Genomic DNA, 16623 nt, shown 5'->3' on the forward strand with positions numbered 1-16623 from the left:
ATATAATAAACTGTGCTTGCAGGTGTTTCAGGGAATGGAAAAATTCAGATCGTCCAAATGCTGCTATGAGCCTCTGTTCTAAATAGTTTTTGTCATTTTCATCAGCAGGTGGCAGTAAAGCTCAGGAGCATGAGCAGCAACTCACTACTGATACAGTAACTAGCATTCAAGAGAGTGCTCAGTTTGTAAGTCTCTAGTAACTCTAAATTTAAACTTGACTTAACTACAATTAGACTTATCATTCATGTGTATTAAATAAAAAAACTCTTATAACAGACACATTTTATCTTTTAATAATTTCAGTGGATACAAATGAAATTAGCAGGACATCTGCACAATTTGAAGATTAAACCTTTTTAAAATATCTTTATACATCTGTTTTTACTTCACCCTTTAGCACAATTTTACTGTGATTATTAGTATCTAAAGGCGAGCAAACTCACTCAAACTCCAAAAGAATGTGAAACCAGCTTTCTTTTGTTTTGCCAAATACAGGAAGCAGTTAACATGGCTGCACAGCTTTTTGATTACACTGTTCCACTGACAGTGTTTTCTTTCGGGATAATAGTGATTATAGAAGGATCCAGAGGGTAAGTGAAGCTCCCTTTCAACAAGTGACTCATTTCCGTAGCCTGCTGTATTTCAATCAAGCAACAACACTGGCTATTTTAAAAAAGCAAGGGTGGTTCCTTGTCTCACCTCTGACCTTTGCACCAATCTCCCAGTTCTTCATTTGAATCTTTGTGGTGACAGTGAGCAGTATAATTTTTTATTGTTTTGAAACTGTGATCGTTTAGGAGGAGGACAGAAGCCAATTATCAGTGAATGTCACATTAAACAGGAAGTGGTTGGTTTTGTTGCTGCTTATCCAGAGTTTGTGCTTTTACAAAGTCAACACTATGTCCAGAGTCGTCCTACAACAGGAAATGGACGTCCTAGCCTGTGTCCATGGTCCAAAATGTCTGAATAATCATCTTTATGCTACTAATACCTAATATTATGAATCACAATTGCGTTGGGAAATTGTTTCTACATCCTGCAATAGACTCACTCTTCTCTTTAGTAGAGAAACTTATCACCTGAAATGTATACATATATATATATATATATATATATATATATATATATATATATATATATATATATATATATATATAGGTGGATGTTGAGAGAAAGGACCGCTAGCTGCTTACTATAATTTCACTGTTGTGTTAGTACTGATGTTCCTGCTGCCTTCAAATTCCACACGGTTTTCAACTCCATAATGCTCTCAGCACCAAACAGGCAAAACAGGAAGCTGGACATGAGTGACACCACTTCCCAAAAGGTTGTCCACATTCTTAACTGTTTGCTCCCCATAATTGACCTTTTAACAGGCATAAAGCCCGATTAAGCTTGTGCATGAAGGCAAAAACACAATATTAATGTTTAAATATGTATTTGTACCACACACACTTGTAAAAATGCCTTCAATCTAAAAGTGTACATTGCAGACGAGGGGTGACACACTAATGTCAAGTCTACAGTAAAATACATGTCCATTCCGAAGACATTTAGGAAGCCTAAAGACAAAGATAAGAGTTTTATCTAGTGACAACAAGCTTGAGTTTTTATGTTGCGCTGTAAGCCGTGTTTCTGCTATCATGACGAACCATCTGTAATGGACCTGTCTATCTGCTAAGCCATGACAGGGGTGCCAGCATGCATGTGGCTGTAGGAAGTGAATGCACCAACCCCCCAGGAAAGCTTCATCTCTGTGTGTGCCAGTTGCACATCCTCTGGGCTTTCATTGTCAGCTCCACAGGAAGGAGTGGATGACTTGGTGTGTCAAATCATTTCGGATTTTCTCTTCTCTTGTTTTTTTGCCTGTAATAAATTTGGTGTTAACGCAACATGACATCTTGGTGGGTTCAAACAGCACAGAACCAACATGGAGTACTGATCTCATTTGTGTTTTCTGTTATTCCTCTAAAGACAGCAGGTATTTAATATGTCAGGCTTATTTCCAAACAAAATGATGCACAAGAAATGCAATTTAATAATATATAATATAAATATATATAAAAGTTATCTTGGGATTGAATATGCTGATAATAAAGACACTTGATAAATGTGCTGCTGAAAAAAGCAGATAGAGTACACAGTAATCGATGTGATCAGATAATTGCTATTTAAAAATGTTTTATCTACTATGAAACAACATGAAAGACGTGTATAAGAAAATTTTATTCTTGATCTTAGAAGAAGCATCCGACAAAACCCTTAAACCCCAACAGTAAGAGTGGAGAGATAAGGTAAATAATTACCTTTAAATGTCATGTTTTAAGCCAACATGAATGATGAGTCTTTGATGAAATGAAATTTTGATCATTACTATTCCCAGGACAACTACGCACAGACTCTTTCTGCTGAGATAATTTGACAGAAGGCTCAAGAACAGCTACTTTGTAAAACGATGTGCAGATTTTTGTCAACTGCTTAAGGGAAGTTAAAGGTTTTAGGGTTGAAGTGTTGAACAGATTTGTTTTAAATAAGGAATACAAACGCTGCTGTAGCCCATACACTGTGTTGTATCTTGTCTTGAAAATGTTTTTCATTTGAAGGGTATGCATTTAGAGTTTATCTCCATTGAGCTGTGTAGCTGGCACACAACATTGCCATGCTCACCTTGCTCATGGCCTTCTCCGCTTGGTATCTATCCAGTGAGTCTACACAATCCAACAACTGTGTAGCCCAGGGATGCTTTCAGCCTGCATCTAGTTTGCCTGCGATCTTCCTCCGCTGCATCTGGCGGAGGAGCTCACTCTGGCTGCTGGAGTTGAGGTGCTTTATCTCACTGCCCAGTCCAACTGCTTGTCTGTGTCCCTCCCTCCTGCAGGCACCCCCGAGGTACTGGCAGTAGATAAGAGGCAGCTCTGGTTTGAAAAAGAGAGGCCGTGAGGACATGTAGAGATATTACTGAATGTATTTGTTGCAGAAACAAACTTGAAATGCTCTTTTTTGGAGGGATATTTCATAGCATTTGTCATCTCTCTTCCACTAGTTTACACATCAGTGGATCCAATTTGTAAAGTCAAGAACAGTGACCACGTAAAAACTATGTAGGATACATGTTCTTAAGAACTGTATATAAGCTACTTGTACTCAGAATAAAATGTGTGATGTGTTTCTCTCTACACCTAAATGAAATGTACAGAGAGACTTTATGATTGGTTTATATCATTTGATGCAATATTATTCCTCAAACTATTACTAATACCATCCCAATGAGCTACAACATTTGATAAATTAATAATCAATTAATGTTTCTTTCTCCACAGGATTTAAAAAAAGTTCTATTTCAGTCTTTGCTTTTCAGTGCTTTAATAACAATTGATAGGATTTCACATAAAACCTTCAGGTTAGGTTAAGAAGTTGTTGTACTAACTCTACTGAATACTATGTATTACTATAAGGTTTGTTCTAATTCATCAGGTTAATCATAAATAGGTTATAAAATATTAATAAGGATGTAATGTCAACTGTTGATACATTTTGTTATTAAATTATTAACATTCATAATTACACAGCAGAAGTAAAGAGTTATGAGTATGACAGCAAGAGATCAGTTTCACAACTTGTGAGGCCCATAGTAGTAATTACAGTAATGTCCTGTCATAAAGGAATTAATAATAAATTAAGTAAGGTTGTGGTGATTTAATAATAAAGTATATTCTTGCAACTTTTGAACCATTTAGATAAGGTGCCTTATTAAATAGGAGTTCAAACACTCTTTTTTTTCTAAACATTTCATAAATCCTTGAGGGAAGTCATGAGACAGGCTGTAATTTACAGAAACCCTGCAGTAGGCTCCTAACTGGCTGCTTCGCCTCCGTCGCGCTCCTCTTCATCAAACAAAGCGAAGTCACTCATCTCGGTCACGACCTGACTTCACGGCCGACAGAGCAGCCTGCGCAACGTTCAGCTGTCGCTTTAAGACCCATTTCCCCTCATTGTCAAGCAGTCGTGAGCAGGAAGAGGGAAGCGAAAGCAGAGGCCGAGGGGGGCCGACGTATTTAAACACGATGCTGCTGCTGCTGCACAACGGAACGGTGGCAGCGGCTTCGTGCGGGTGAGCGCGTCTGCAGCCAGCTCGCTCACAAAAGACGCACGGACACGGAGCTCGGTGCCCAGAGATCAGACCGGTGGCGTTTTCATGTGATGAAGCGCGGACGGTGCTGTGAGCCGCTGCATCATGATAAAACACATTTGAGACATGGATGTGTCGGCACGGGTTACTGCCCTCAGGAAATGATGACGGTGTCCTCCATCATCGTTTAGCTGCTTAGGGCGAAGATTTCTTGTCTTGCGGCTGTTTCGGCTTGACTCGGTTTCCAGGTTATTTATCACACGAACAGGTCAAACCGTGGTGCAGCTCGAGTCTTGGCGGCTCCAGGAGCAGGTGCAGCGCGTCTTGGCACCAGTCTGCCCGCAGGCAGCTTCACAGGTAGCCGCTTAGCTGGTGGCGGAACCTCAAATCTAATCTGGATCAGACTGGACATCTAATTGTAGAAATGGCATCTACTATAGAGAGAAAGACTCTGGAGGCCAATGAGTAAGTATCTTACTATGAAACACTATGCTACTCTTGATTACAGTAGGAAATCCAAGGTCGCATTTATCATTGATGAGACTGACAAACTCTTGGTGCAATAACTGCAGATGGCTGATAACATCAGATCTGAAGTCTCCTTCTGTACAGACAAGAGAAATAATCAGGTTAATGTCACAGAGCAGATTGTTTCCATAAAGACAGCACAAACAGGTAAGCTCGGTATTACACAGAGCAAGTAGAGTGAAGTACAAGTAAGCTGTTTTAAGTGTAGACAAGTGTGTATTTTAGTTTATTTTCTTCCTAATAAATTGTGTTAGATGCGTAAATTTATTAAAGTAGTATTTATGGCTCCCTCATGTGGACAGGATCAAATCGCCTTAGTTGTCTACAAGTATTAGGAGTGCTGAGAAGTATTACATGTGCTGAAAAGTATTATTTATTTATTATTATTTATTTCATACTACAATATGCTGCACAGTGTGCTTTGCAAAACAAAAGCAAATAAAAACATTTTACATGATTTATATTTCTCTAATTATATTTTTATGTCATGTGGCAGGTTAAGGTAATGTCCTCATGTGGTTTGACACATAATTGGTTTAGAGGTAATTGATCTATAAAACATGGCACAGGCTGAAAGATCAATTAATATCTAGAATATTTGATTTTCTAACTGGTTCTCTTTCCTCCAGGGAGCCAGTAGATGAGGTCCTCCAGATGCCACCATCCCTGCTGACATGTGGTGGGTGTCAGCAGAACATCGGGGACCGCTTCTTCCTGAAGGCCATCGAGCAGTATTGGCATGAGGATTGCTTGAGCTGCGACCTGTGTGGCTGTCGGCTGGGGGAGGTGGGCCGCCGGCTTTACTACAAACTGGGAAGGAAATTATGTCGGAGAGATTACCTCAGGTTAGTCTGTGTACATCATGATTTAATTAATCAGTTTGTTGTTTTGTTACCACTATTTTTTCCTATTTGTTGAATGTTTTCCAAAATCTTCAGTGCCACAGCTATTATACTGATGAGTATTATTTAACTTTATACCTTATAGACATTGTGAAAGTATAGAGGCAGATGAATAATATATACAGGATTAATAATAGCACATTCCTTAAATACTTGGTTTGGAAAGGAGTCATATGTAAAATTCTAATTCTAAGACATTTGTATTTTAGTTTATGTGTCCATGTTACATATTCCTACATAAAGTTGTGTTTTGTGAACTCACCACAGACTGGTACACAGAAATCTTGCAATCAGGTAGTAGTTTTCCTGAACAGTAGTACGGGATGGGACATACAAACACAATGCACAAGGGATTTGTTATCTGGATTAATAGGGGTCCGATTACACATTTTTATCATGACTACAAGGTAAATTTTATTCATCAGGGGAACATGTACAGATATTTAATAGTGATATTCCTAATAAAGTTCTATATTTTTTAAAAACTATGGTCATGTTTCCTGTGCTTACATCTTCTTATCCATTCAGGCTTTTCGGGCAGGATGGCCTCTGTGCTTCCTGTGAGAAGAGGATCAGAGCATTTGAGATGACAATGCGTGTGCGGGACAAGGTTTATCATCTGGAGTGCTTCAAGTGTGCTGCTTGCCAGAAGCACTTCTGTGTGGGTGACCGCTACCTGCTCATCAACTCAGACATTGTGTGCGAGCAGGACATCTTTGAGTGGACCAAACTCAACAATACCAACATGGTTTAGGACAATCTCATGCTCAACATGACGGAGCTTCACCTTGCCTTTCCCCCAGAGAATGAACTACTGATAAACAGAGGTTTTGTAGCCTGTGAAGGGTTAACATGCATCATGCGTATGGAATAATTTTAATACAAGAGGAGAGACAGCATCTTTGTATTTCTCCCTGCTGGAGACTAACGAGGACTGCACCAGCAATAACAGACAGCTTGTTTTCTTTAGGAGATTAAGGTTTAATCTCTGAAAGCAAAAAAAAAAAAAAAAAAAAAAAAACTTAAACATGCAATACCATTATTTGTATACACTGGAAGTTTGAATTTTAGAAAATAAAAACAAAATAATGTTAAGTTACTGTTGCATCACAGTCTTGCGTGAAATATTCAGTAAGAATTCCAGTAACGTTTTATTTTATGGGTCTCTAAGGATAATCTTCTTATAATTTTTTTAAAAGAATTATTATTATTATTATTATTTAATAATAGGAATTCTCTTGGAACAAATGCACCATATAAACTCAAGTAAATATGCATTTATTATTTATTCACTGTTTGTTGAATTGTGTTTATTTTACTGGCTATGTTCTGACTAAGTTTTCCTGTTAGTTGGCTGGAATTAATTAATTAGAGGTGAATCAGACATAGTGTGCGAGTAGTGTAACTATTTTCCATAATTAGTATGACATTGCATAGTTGTCTCCAGGAAACGTCCCTAGAAATTAGAATTAAAATAATTTATCACAAAACTGAAGACCTGTAAAATAAAGTGTTACCAGATTTTCACTGTGTAATGGAAAATCTATTTGGAATCATCAGAATATTTGCAATGCATTGCCAGGTTGAACCAGTGACACCCTCTAGTGATCGAGGGAAGCCATGCAATATTATTTTTACCGACTATGGAGCTGTTTCCAGCATTTGTTTTGTAATTGTAACAACGCTCTGGACATTCATCCCAGAACTTTTTGGAAGTTTACTTGTAAAGCTTGTTTATTAAATAAATTACAATTTAGAGAAACTTTAAAATCTCTGGTTCGAGTGTCTACCTGCCAATCACAAAAAAATCAAAGGGACATTTTTGACATGATCTGTTCGCTGATTATATTTTACATTAAGGATCTGTATCTGCAAAAAAGCTGAATCTGTCAAATAAATGTAGTGGAAGGAAACACAGAGCATTTAATTCAGTTTAATTCATTTGTAAACACCCCCCCTCCCCAACTGATCTTACGGCACACATACATATAACATCACATATAAAGATCAAGACCTTAGAGAATTCAAAGAAAGTCAACAACAAGTCAACAACTCTCTCTCTTGAGGGGAATTAGGTGACTGTGAAGTTAAAAAAGCTCACTTTAATAGAAGAATTCTCCAACAGAACCAGGCTGAGGGTGGACGGCCATCTGCCTTGACTGGTTGGGTGAGTAGAAAGTAAAGAGAGAAAACAAGAGCTAACAGACAAATACATCATAATCGGGGAGAATGACCATCAACTATCTGTGCCTCCATTTGATAGGACATGGACCATAAAACGTCCACAGGTGATGAAAAAGAGACAGAGAGAGAGGGAGAGGCACACGGCTGTATGCTCACGTGCTTGAACATGTTGTTATCTTGTGACAAAATATCTCTAAAAAAAATATTCAATTAAAAATGAATTAAGAAGCTGAACAATTTGAGAATCGATTACACAAGCCTTTAGCCACAAGAGGTCACTAAAACATTTATAGCTGTCCAACAGCTTCAAGTCTTCACAGTCTTCAAAGTTCTTCTCTTTTCTTCATATCTTCCAGTTGTCAACTCACTCTGAAGTGGCCACAAGACGTGCTCCTCCAGTGCCATCCCACAGCCTCCTGCCATTCCCAGTTATCTTTACAGGCATGCCATCAATAATTGAATCCTGTGAGCGGGAAACAATTTGCAACAAAGACGAAGTGGAGAGAAAAGGGGGAGAGTAGGGTAAAGAGGTTTAAGGGAGAGGACAGAGCAGAGAAACTCTAGGTTGATGGCTGTCCCTAGATCTTACAGTTTATTCACAGATGAGGGAGGAATGAAGGAATATACAGAGTTAAAAACCCACCCAGGCCGAGATGACGCTCTTGCTGAAAGAGAGACTTATGTGCAAACTAACAAGTTTTCCCACAATAGAGACGGGAAAATACTCCATAGGCACACAGGCATACCGGGCCTTGTCTCATTTAGAGTTCTGCAGACTGAAGAATCACTGTGGCATTAAGCAATGCTTGAGGAATGGCTGCATAGAAAAAAATTCTACTACTTGGTGGTCTCAACAACAAATTAACTCCACACTAAACAACAGGCTGAAGATCGCTCAACAATGAGTGGAGTAAGGTGAAAATTTGACCAGACATTCATACACAAGATGAGTTTTCAGGCATAATGCATGATTTTCTGTAGTGGACTTGACTACTATGTCATCAGTTCAAAATAACGTTTAGAAACAAATCTCATAAGTTTTAGTAGAAAGTTATGAAACACACAAACTAAACTATCCACATTACTATGTATATATGTTAAAAAAGTATATTTTTGAAAACTTTTTAAAGCCCCACACAGAAAACTCCAGAGTTAAAGGATCTCCTGCTCCCTTGACAGAGAGTTTGGTGAGTTTGATGTGATTGGAGCTGAGAGGAGGCCAAGTCTCACACAACATACTGGCCCACAGAGACCCTCAGCATCGGCCAAGCGGCCTGTGTTCCATCGGAGAGCTCTGCTGCCCTGCCAGCTGAGCTTTGCCAGAGCACTGCCCTGACTTGCACAGCAGCCTCAGCAGGACTCAATAAAGCCCTGTGCCTCTTGTGTCATCCCTACCAGCTGTACACAAGGCTGGGAGTGTAGTGCTGTGTTTGTGTGCTGAGAGAGGCCTGCTTCGTCTCCACTGCCCATGTCACACCAGTCCCGTATGGGTAAAAACATCCAGCTGTGTGCATGGAAACCAAGGAGACTTTCTTAGGATGAAACCACAGCGGGTTGCAGCTTGTTTTTTATCAAACAGCTCAACCCAATGACACAACCACCACACATCGACCCCACTCTGCTGCAGTGTGCAGAGTGAACAGCAGATGGCGGTTCTGATCCAGGTACACCTTAATTCCTTGGTTAGTAGGAAAGAAAACCCCTGTGTCTCTGTGTGTGTGCACATATAAAATAAGTGACAGATTAAGGAAAAGCTGTTCTGATGCCAGTTTAAGAAAAGATTAATTATGTCTGAACGGAAAGTGAAGAGTCATATTCAAAGCACTGCAGACATGACAGTGAGTGTTCAATGACACCTGCAAAGCAAGATGTGGTCGGACAATTATCTGCAGCCCCACAGTGATTAATCACTGCGCAGCCTGTCGATGTCAAACCCATCTGACAGAATGAGTCAAGTACTACTGATCATGCCCGCCTTGCACTCATGGTTTATCAGATGAGGCTAATTGAGAGCATATTCATTCTGTGGTCCTGAGAGATGTGTCTGTCAGGAGTCACATTCCTGCTACGTTTCTCTGATAGCCCGTAGTGCCTGCAGCCTGGATGGAGAACAGGCTGTGGGAGTAGAGTCTGGGGGTGGGAGTTGAGGGGTATGGCAGCATACTGAGAGGTGGAAAGGTGAGTAATACGCGTGCATCCTTTAACTCTCGTCGGACATGTCTCCCTGACTGGATTAAATATGTGCTGAGGATTTATTAGGTAGAAGACTTCTGAGGCCTCAGAAAAGCTGCAAGACGGAGCTGCCTCCAACTCGACTTTTCTCCCTTCATATTTTCTCTCTTTAGCCTCTCTCACGTACTTTCACCTACACCCCATCAGTTGTTTTACTCCCACTATGTTTTTTTGTATTTTAGTCTTCTCAAGCTTTCCTCCCTTTCATTGTCCTCTCAAGTGGCCATGTGTACTTATGTGTGATATGATGGATTCTGTGGTTTTTATTATGTTTACTGCTTTGGCTTGGAAACTTGCAGACATTTATGTCAAGCAGGTGGGTGCTGGGACTGCAGCACAGTGGTAGAAGTAGCATTCAGATGGTTAATTAAATACCAAGTCCTGTACAAGTAAAAGCCCAGACATTTGCAATGTTACAAAAGTATTGGTAAAATACTTAATTTGTACTATTTCAAACCTGCTCTGAGCTGCAGTTTAGCATAGCTTAGCACAAGAACAGGAATCAGATGTGGCTCTAGCTCCATTGAACAGTAACAAAATCCACCTACCAGCAGTTCTATAACCTCTATAACCCTCCGAAAACCACATTATATCGTATCATCTTGTTTAAACCCGACACTTCGCCATTTCACCAGGGTAATAACTACCCAGAGGTGGTAGAGGAGATTTATTGTCTGCTTTCACTGTTAGTTTTGGTCCCTATCATGCCTTTGACTAGAGGGTACATTTCTGAATAAAAGACATTAATTTAATTAGATAGAAAGTTAATGTAGGATAATGAAATAAGGTTTGTAAAGTAGTCTCTCCTTGAATTTGCAGGAATTAAATCAACATTAAACAGAATATTTTTGATTTCTGCAGAAATATTATTTATGAAGTACATGTCCAGCAAATCTGGAGTGTACTAGTTTGTGTTTTTTTATACTATGGCAGCTGAGTAAATGCATTTACATTATGCCACTGCCCAGTTTGTCAGAACACATGGATATACTAACACAAATTTTCATGCTGCTTTTAGTTTGTGATGAATCGTGATATTTTTCTATTTTCCTTAATATTGTATGTGATAGATCTGAATTGATTGAGAGATCATTTAGAGTGAGTTTATCCAGTAGGAAAATCTTTGTATCTGCAAAGACATATAATGCAAGTGCAGTAAATCTGTTTTGAGACAATCTATTGTATGCTTTTTACATATGTTTCGTTGGATATAGGTCGTTTCCCCCTAAAATGATCCCCATATGTTTAACATTGTTTCTGGCTTCTGATGAACCAGCCACATATTGCACCACAGGCTTTGTCCCGAGACCGGCATTAAACATGCTGGAGAAAGTGCTTCCCTTAAGGGATGGGTGGGGTGTTAGATGTCCCATTCTTTGTCTCAGACTGACAGAGGCAAGCAGCTATATTGTAGAATAATAAATGTAGCTGCACGTTGAGACCACATAATATGGATTAGAAACTGCAGTCATGGGAATTATGTGCTTTATAACTCCAGAACCACTGACTTGTTGTGTCATGGCTGAATAGTCAAGAAAATGAACCAGCATGACACATGAAAACTTTCTCGCGGGTTCAGTGTGAGTGTGAGTGAGTGGATACGGTTCTGAAAGTCAAAGGTGAACTTTTGTCTGTGCTGCAAGAAGAGAGTGCAACATGTTATAAAGCGTTAACCTGTCCAATAAAGTAGAAAAATGATTTTCAGAAATGAGATTCTTTCAAAATGCTTTTGATTGATGTGAATTCTTGGCCAATTTCAGAATTATTAACAATTTAGTGATTGATTCTTGTGGCTTCTTTTCATTCAACAATCTCCCCTTTCTAATTAAAGCATGACACCATAATATCCGACACATTATTCTACTCACAGTGTGTGACCTCTTGTCCCAAACATTATGGGGACCTCATACGTTTAGACCTGCTCTCTTTAGATGAGCATAAAAAAGACCTCCTGGTATAAATCTAAACCTGACTCCCACCTCCTTTTCATCAGACATCAGTAAAAACCCAGACCATTACCAGGAAGCAGACCGTGGCAGTGTATTTCTCTTTTAAACAATCAGCAATGGAAACTCCAATTAAGGTGGTGGAAAAAGGTGGCTACTGCTTTTAAAAAAAATCATTGCAGATGTGCAGGTAAGTGACCATGCGGCAAACCTTGGCTGAACAGCGCCGGGCTCAGTGCAATTTCCGTCTCTAATTGGACTTCCCACGCAATGCCTGCTTCCAATCATTGTAGAGCGCCAGCGTAGACAGGCACACTGGCAAAGTGGTGAACCACAGTTGGACAGTATGTGAAGAACTTCAGAACAGAAACTCGAACGGGCAGGGATGTTAATATTCCAGTAAAAATATTACACACAAGTTAAAGTCCTGCATTTGAAATAAAAATTTTGTAAGATAAGCAATATTTGTAGAAATGTGCATATAAGCATAACTTTTAAGTTGTAACATGTTGAGACTTGGCCATTTTTAACTACAGTTCTGAGTAATTTGATTTAAAATGCTTCCTTTTAATATTGTTGGTCAGTCACAACAAGTACTTTAAGATAATATATTAGGAGTTTTCTGATTTTTTTACAGCAAACATTTTTTCAGTTAATAAAGAAAATAATTGCAAGATTAATCGTTAATGAATATAATTACCGTTTTAATTTCTAACCTAGTCTGTAACTATATATAGATAAATAAATTTAGTTAAAAACATTTTACTAGTATGAAGCATAAAGTGTCATACAAAGAAAATGTACACAGTTAAGTACACATACAGTACCTCAAAACTGTACTTACAGTAATGGCTGTGAAGATTTTGTCTGTGATTAAAGAAAGACACTTTTCCACACTGTTGAGCCACCCCATGGAGATGCCACCCACCACAATATAGAATATTTGATCCTCATCAATTCTCTACACCTGCTGTTTCAAATCTTCCCCTAATGCCTAAATCCTGGCAATGCCATCCTTGGTTAAGAATTTCTCTCTTCCCTTGAGTTTCCTCTCCTTCAGAGTTGCCTCACCTGGAACCAATCTGTAACACAATCAAAGTGTCCTAACATGAAAGCTGAGTTCCTCCCTTTGATAGTCTATTTCTCTCCACACTTATTCTTTTCTCTTTTCTCTGGTAGCTCAAACAGCCGTGTCTGGAAAATATTCAGCTCAAAATAGAGACTCAGTCACTGCGCATTATGCAAATATCGCTGAAACAATTCACGGGTGCTCTGCCTTTTGCTATTGCAGACAACAGAATGGGCTCTTTGTTTAAAAAATAAACAGTGTATAATGAAAACTAAGAGCTTCACTTGTTGAGAAATTGAGAACGCTGCTACAAAGGCCTTGAGTAATTTGAAGTAATAAAACATAACTAGGAAGACGAATAACTTGCACTGGTCATTCAAGTATCATTTACAAGTATAATTTAGTGGCTACATAAACCAATTGTTCCAGAGCAGGCGAAAGCCGGTTTTTAATAAAAGACAAAGCGTGAAAAGTGCAAAGAAGAGTGTAACATTACTTTTTTGCAAAGATTATTCTGTTTCCTCATCATTAGATTTCACTCATCCATACAAAGCGTTGATTACAGCTTCTGGATCAGTTGATGCTCGCAGATTTCATGCTGCTTGCTCATCAGTCTTCCCTCTCGGCTTTAGAGTGTGTCCAACATCGCAGGGTGATTAAAACCTAATAGCAGCCTTCTGAGAAGTCCGGGGAGATTTACTCCTGAGTCAACATGCCAGACCCCATTTCCTCCTTGTTCACTGCTGCCTCTCAGCACCCAATCACCGCAGCTCCAGATCTCCACATGGAACTTGTATATGTTGACAAAACCTTGGATGTGACCCTGCATGTGGTCTTAAACATACAATGGTATTGGTGCAAATAAATTACCAATTTGTCCCAAATATTAAGTAATTCACCTTGTTGCAATGACATTCAAAAACATTTACAGATTACATGAGATTAGAAATGTATGGTGAGTCTGGTAGAAGCATGTCATAGCTTTACTATATCCTGCTCATAGTTCTTCTTATATTGAAGGCCTAAATATGTGCAAGACCAAAATTGAATTTCTTATATAAAAATTCACTGTTGTCAGGAGCTTAATTATAATATTGCTTCTTTTTTGTTTTCTGTGCAACAACAAAATATACAAAAAAAAAAGAAAAGAAAAAAAAATCAAAAAGATAAACCTCTGACCATGGCTAGATTCCATAGATTCAGTGAGTTTATGCTAATTTCTGATTTGTCTGATGAACATTTATATTTAGTTCTTTAGCTTTTATCCAAAGTGACTTACAAATGAGGTACAAGGCAAGTTAAATACCTAAGCCAAAGAGAAGAACATTAAAGTAAAGTGCTCCAGAAAGAGCTGTTTCAGTTTCATGGGGTATAAGTTCCAAATTATTTTAAAAGGTGGTTTTAAGTGCAGAGATAGATTCTGAAGAGTCCTGTTTTCAGCAGGTTTTTGAAAATTGGTAGTGAGGCAGCAGAGTCTGCAGAGGTGGGTAGCTCCCTCCACCATCGTGGAACCACTGAACTGAAAAGTTTTGCCTGGAATCTTTTGAGATGAGGTGAGGGAACCACAAGATGTTGTTCTCCGGCAGAGGGATTGTAGACCAGGATGAGGAAGTTCAGGTAGGCTGGTGTGGGTGAGTTGACCACTTTGTAGGCAAGAGTCAGGGCTTTGAACCTGAAGTGGACGGCTACAGGAAGCGCAGAGATTTGTAAAGTGGAGTAACATGTCCTTTTTGGCTGTTCAAAAATGAGACCTGCTGCTGCAGTTTGGTCCTCTAGAGCGGTTCAGTGGTGCATGCTGGTAACCTTGTCAATAAGACATTGCAGTGGTCAAGTAGATAAATGACCAGAGCCACCATTATGAATTGTGTTGTATAGTCCGAATGGTAGGGTCTGATCTTTCTGCTTTTGAAAGGGGCAAATCTGGATCTAGGAGACAGGGGAGATGTGTTCATCAACAGAAATATAATTCTTCAAAACTACTTGTTCTTATTTTCCTATTATTTATAGTATTATAAATCTGAAGAACACATAGATATAAAATATTCTCATATTATACAAAATATTTAAATATATCACAGACATTTACGTTGTGTAAATCTCCTCTATCCTTGTCAGTGTTTGCTATCTGAAATGTTTACACAGACTGCCTATGCTTGATTTAAATTCATGTTGGTGGTTTCCCAAGATGTCGTCAAACAAAACTGATTGCAGCCAGCGATTGAGATGCCCGTCATAGTGTTAACATTTCAGACATCTTGTTTTGAAACTTCCCACGAACGACAACACAGCACCCGTTATCCAGTGGCTCGGTTGAGACAACCTATGCTGCTCCTCCATGTGACTTTAATTGAGTGATTAGATGTAATTCAATAAGCAATCGAAGAGCAATGCGCGTGAGTTGGAGGCGTAAAGCAAAAGAGCACTGGTGAGTGGAGGCTTTGTCCGTGACCCTCCATCATTGCTGCTACCTTTTAGGCTAAATCACATGGCCTTATAGGCCCCTGGCCTGCACCCCTGTGTGGATCCCTGCACTCTAATTGTCTAGTCCACCAATTTCAGCACCTATGCTGTTTACAGGTTTGGCCTGCCCTCACTATGTCTTGTGTTTTCCATGTGAGCCACTATCTTTAGACTGCAATCAACCACACAAAAACATCCCACTTATCGTTGTCTGTGAGCAGAATTTTAACAAATCCCTTTTCTGTAATACATCAAGTTTCAGGAATGTTTGCCATCAGCTACCTCTGACAGTCCAAAGTCACTGCACCAAGCACATTGACTTGATTGCTTCCAAAAACTGGTAGAAATAAGTTTCAAATTCAAAAAACATCAGTGACACAAGATTGTGAAATTGCTGTTGAATTGTGGCAAAACTTATCCCAGCTTGAAATATTACCCCCGCATGTGGACTATTATCTAGACATTCACAAAGCTGTTTACTGTCAGTCTGCCCCAGCTCATGCAAATTTGGCAGGAAATGGCTGGCATAGTAATAAAGAAAATGAAAATGGTCTGCTCCATAGCTTTACTATGATGCAGTGAAATATTTCCATAAATTACTTCATGTCTGCTAATTCTCAGTGTAAATCAGAGTCCCCAGAGAAGCTGAAGTTTGTAAAATATGGCTCATTACTAAACCAAAGGCACACGAGCTCTCGCTGGGATTAGAAAGCCAAGGGTGGTTATACAATATAAAAGAAAATATTAATTTTAAATCCATGATCATAGAAATGTCAGGAAATTCTCGCCACCATTTGAAGAGTTGACTGGTGGAAGCAATCGTGGCAAATGTGTGCGTAGACAAGTGTATTATCCAACATGTGTCTTTAATGCTTGGTCAGCCCTCTTGCCAACTGTCATATTGTTAAAGTTAGACTACACCCACTTGGCTTGGGCCAAGAAGTCCCGTAGATTTACAATAATACCCTGTTGCACAATAGTGAGAGCAGAGGCTGGCAGAGCAGCCAGAGGCCCTATTCTAAAGTTATATGTTGTAAAGCTTTGTTACTATAAATGTTACAGACTCCTGGATGCAATGATGACTACTGCAGCTGACTTAGATCACATGCAAAGCCACAAATCACAGTTAAGGCAGCGTCACATGTAGTGAGTTTGTATCAGTGTTTGTACCAT

At 39.2% G+C, this 16623-nt stretch overlaps 1 protein-coding gene across 1 annotated transcript; it reads left to right on the top strand.

Annotated features, from left to right (window-relative positions):
• Window positions 1–4021: 4021 nt before the first annotated feature.
• Window positions 4022–6580, top strand: lmo2 (LIM domain only 2 (rhombotin-like 1)). Its single transcript, XM_026365128.1, has 3 exons — window positions 4022–4594; window positions 5287–5502; window positions 6088–6580. The coding sequence occupies exons 1-3, from the start codon at window positions 4554–4556 to the stop codon at window positions 6311–6313; spliced, it is 483 nt and encodes a 160-aa protein (XP_026220913.1). The 5' UTR covers window positions 4022–4553; the 3' UTR covers window positions 6314–6580.
• Window positions 6581–16623: the final 10043 nt, after the last annotated feature.

This window comes from Anabas testudineus, chromosome 6 (genome assembly GCF_900324465.2).
Source record: "Anabas testudineus chromosome 6, fAnaTes1.2, whole genome shotgun sequence".
Classification (NCBI taxonomy): Eukaryota; Metazoa; Chordata; class Actinopteri; order Anabantiformes; family Anabantidae; genus Anabas; species Anabas testudineus.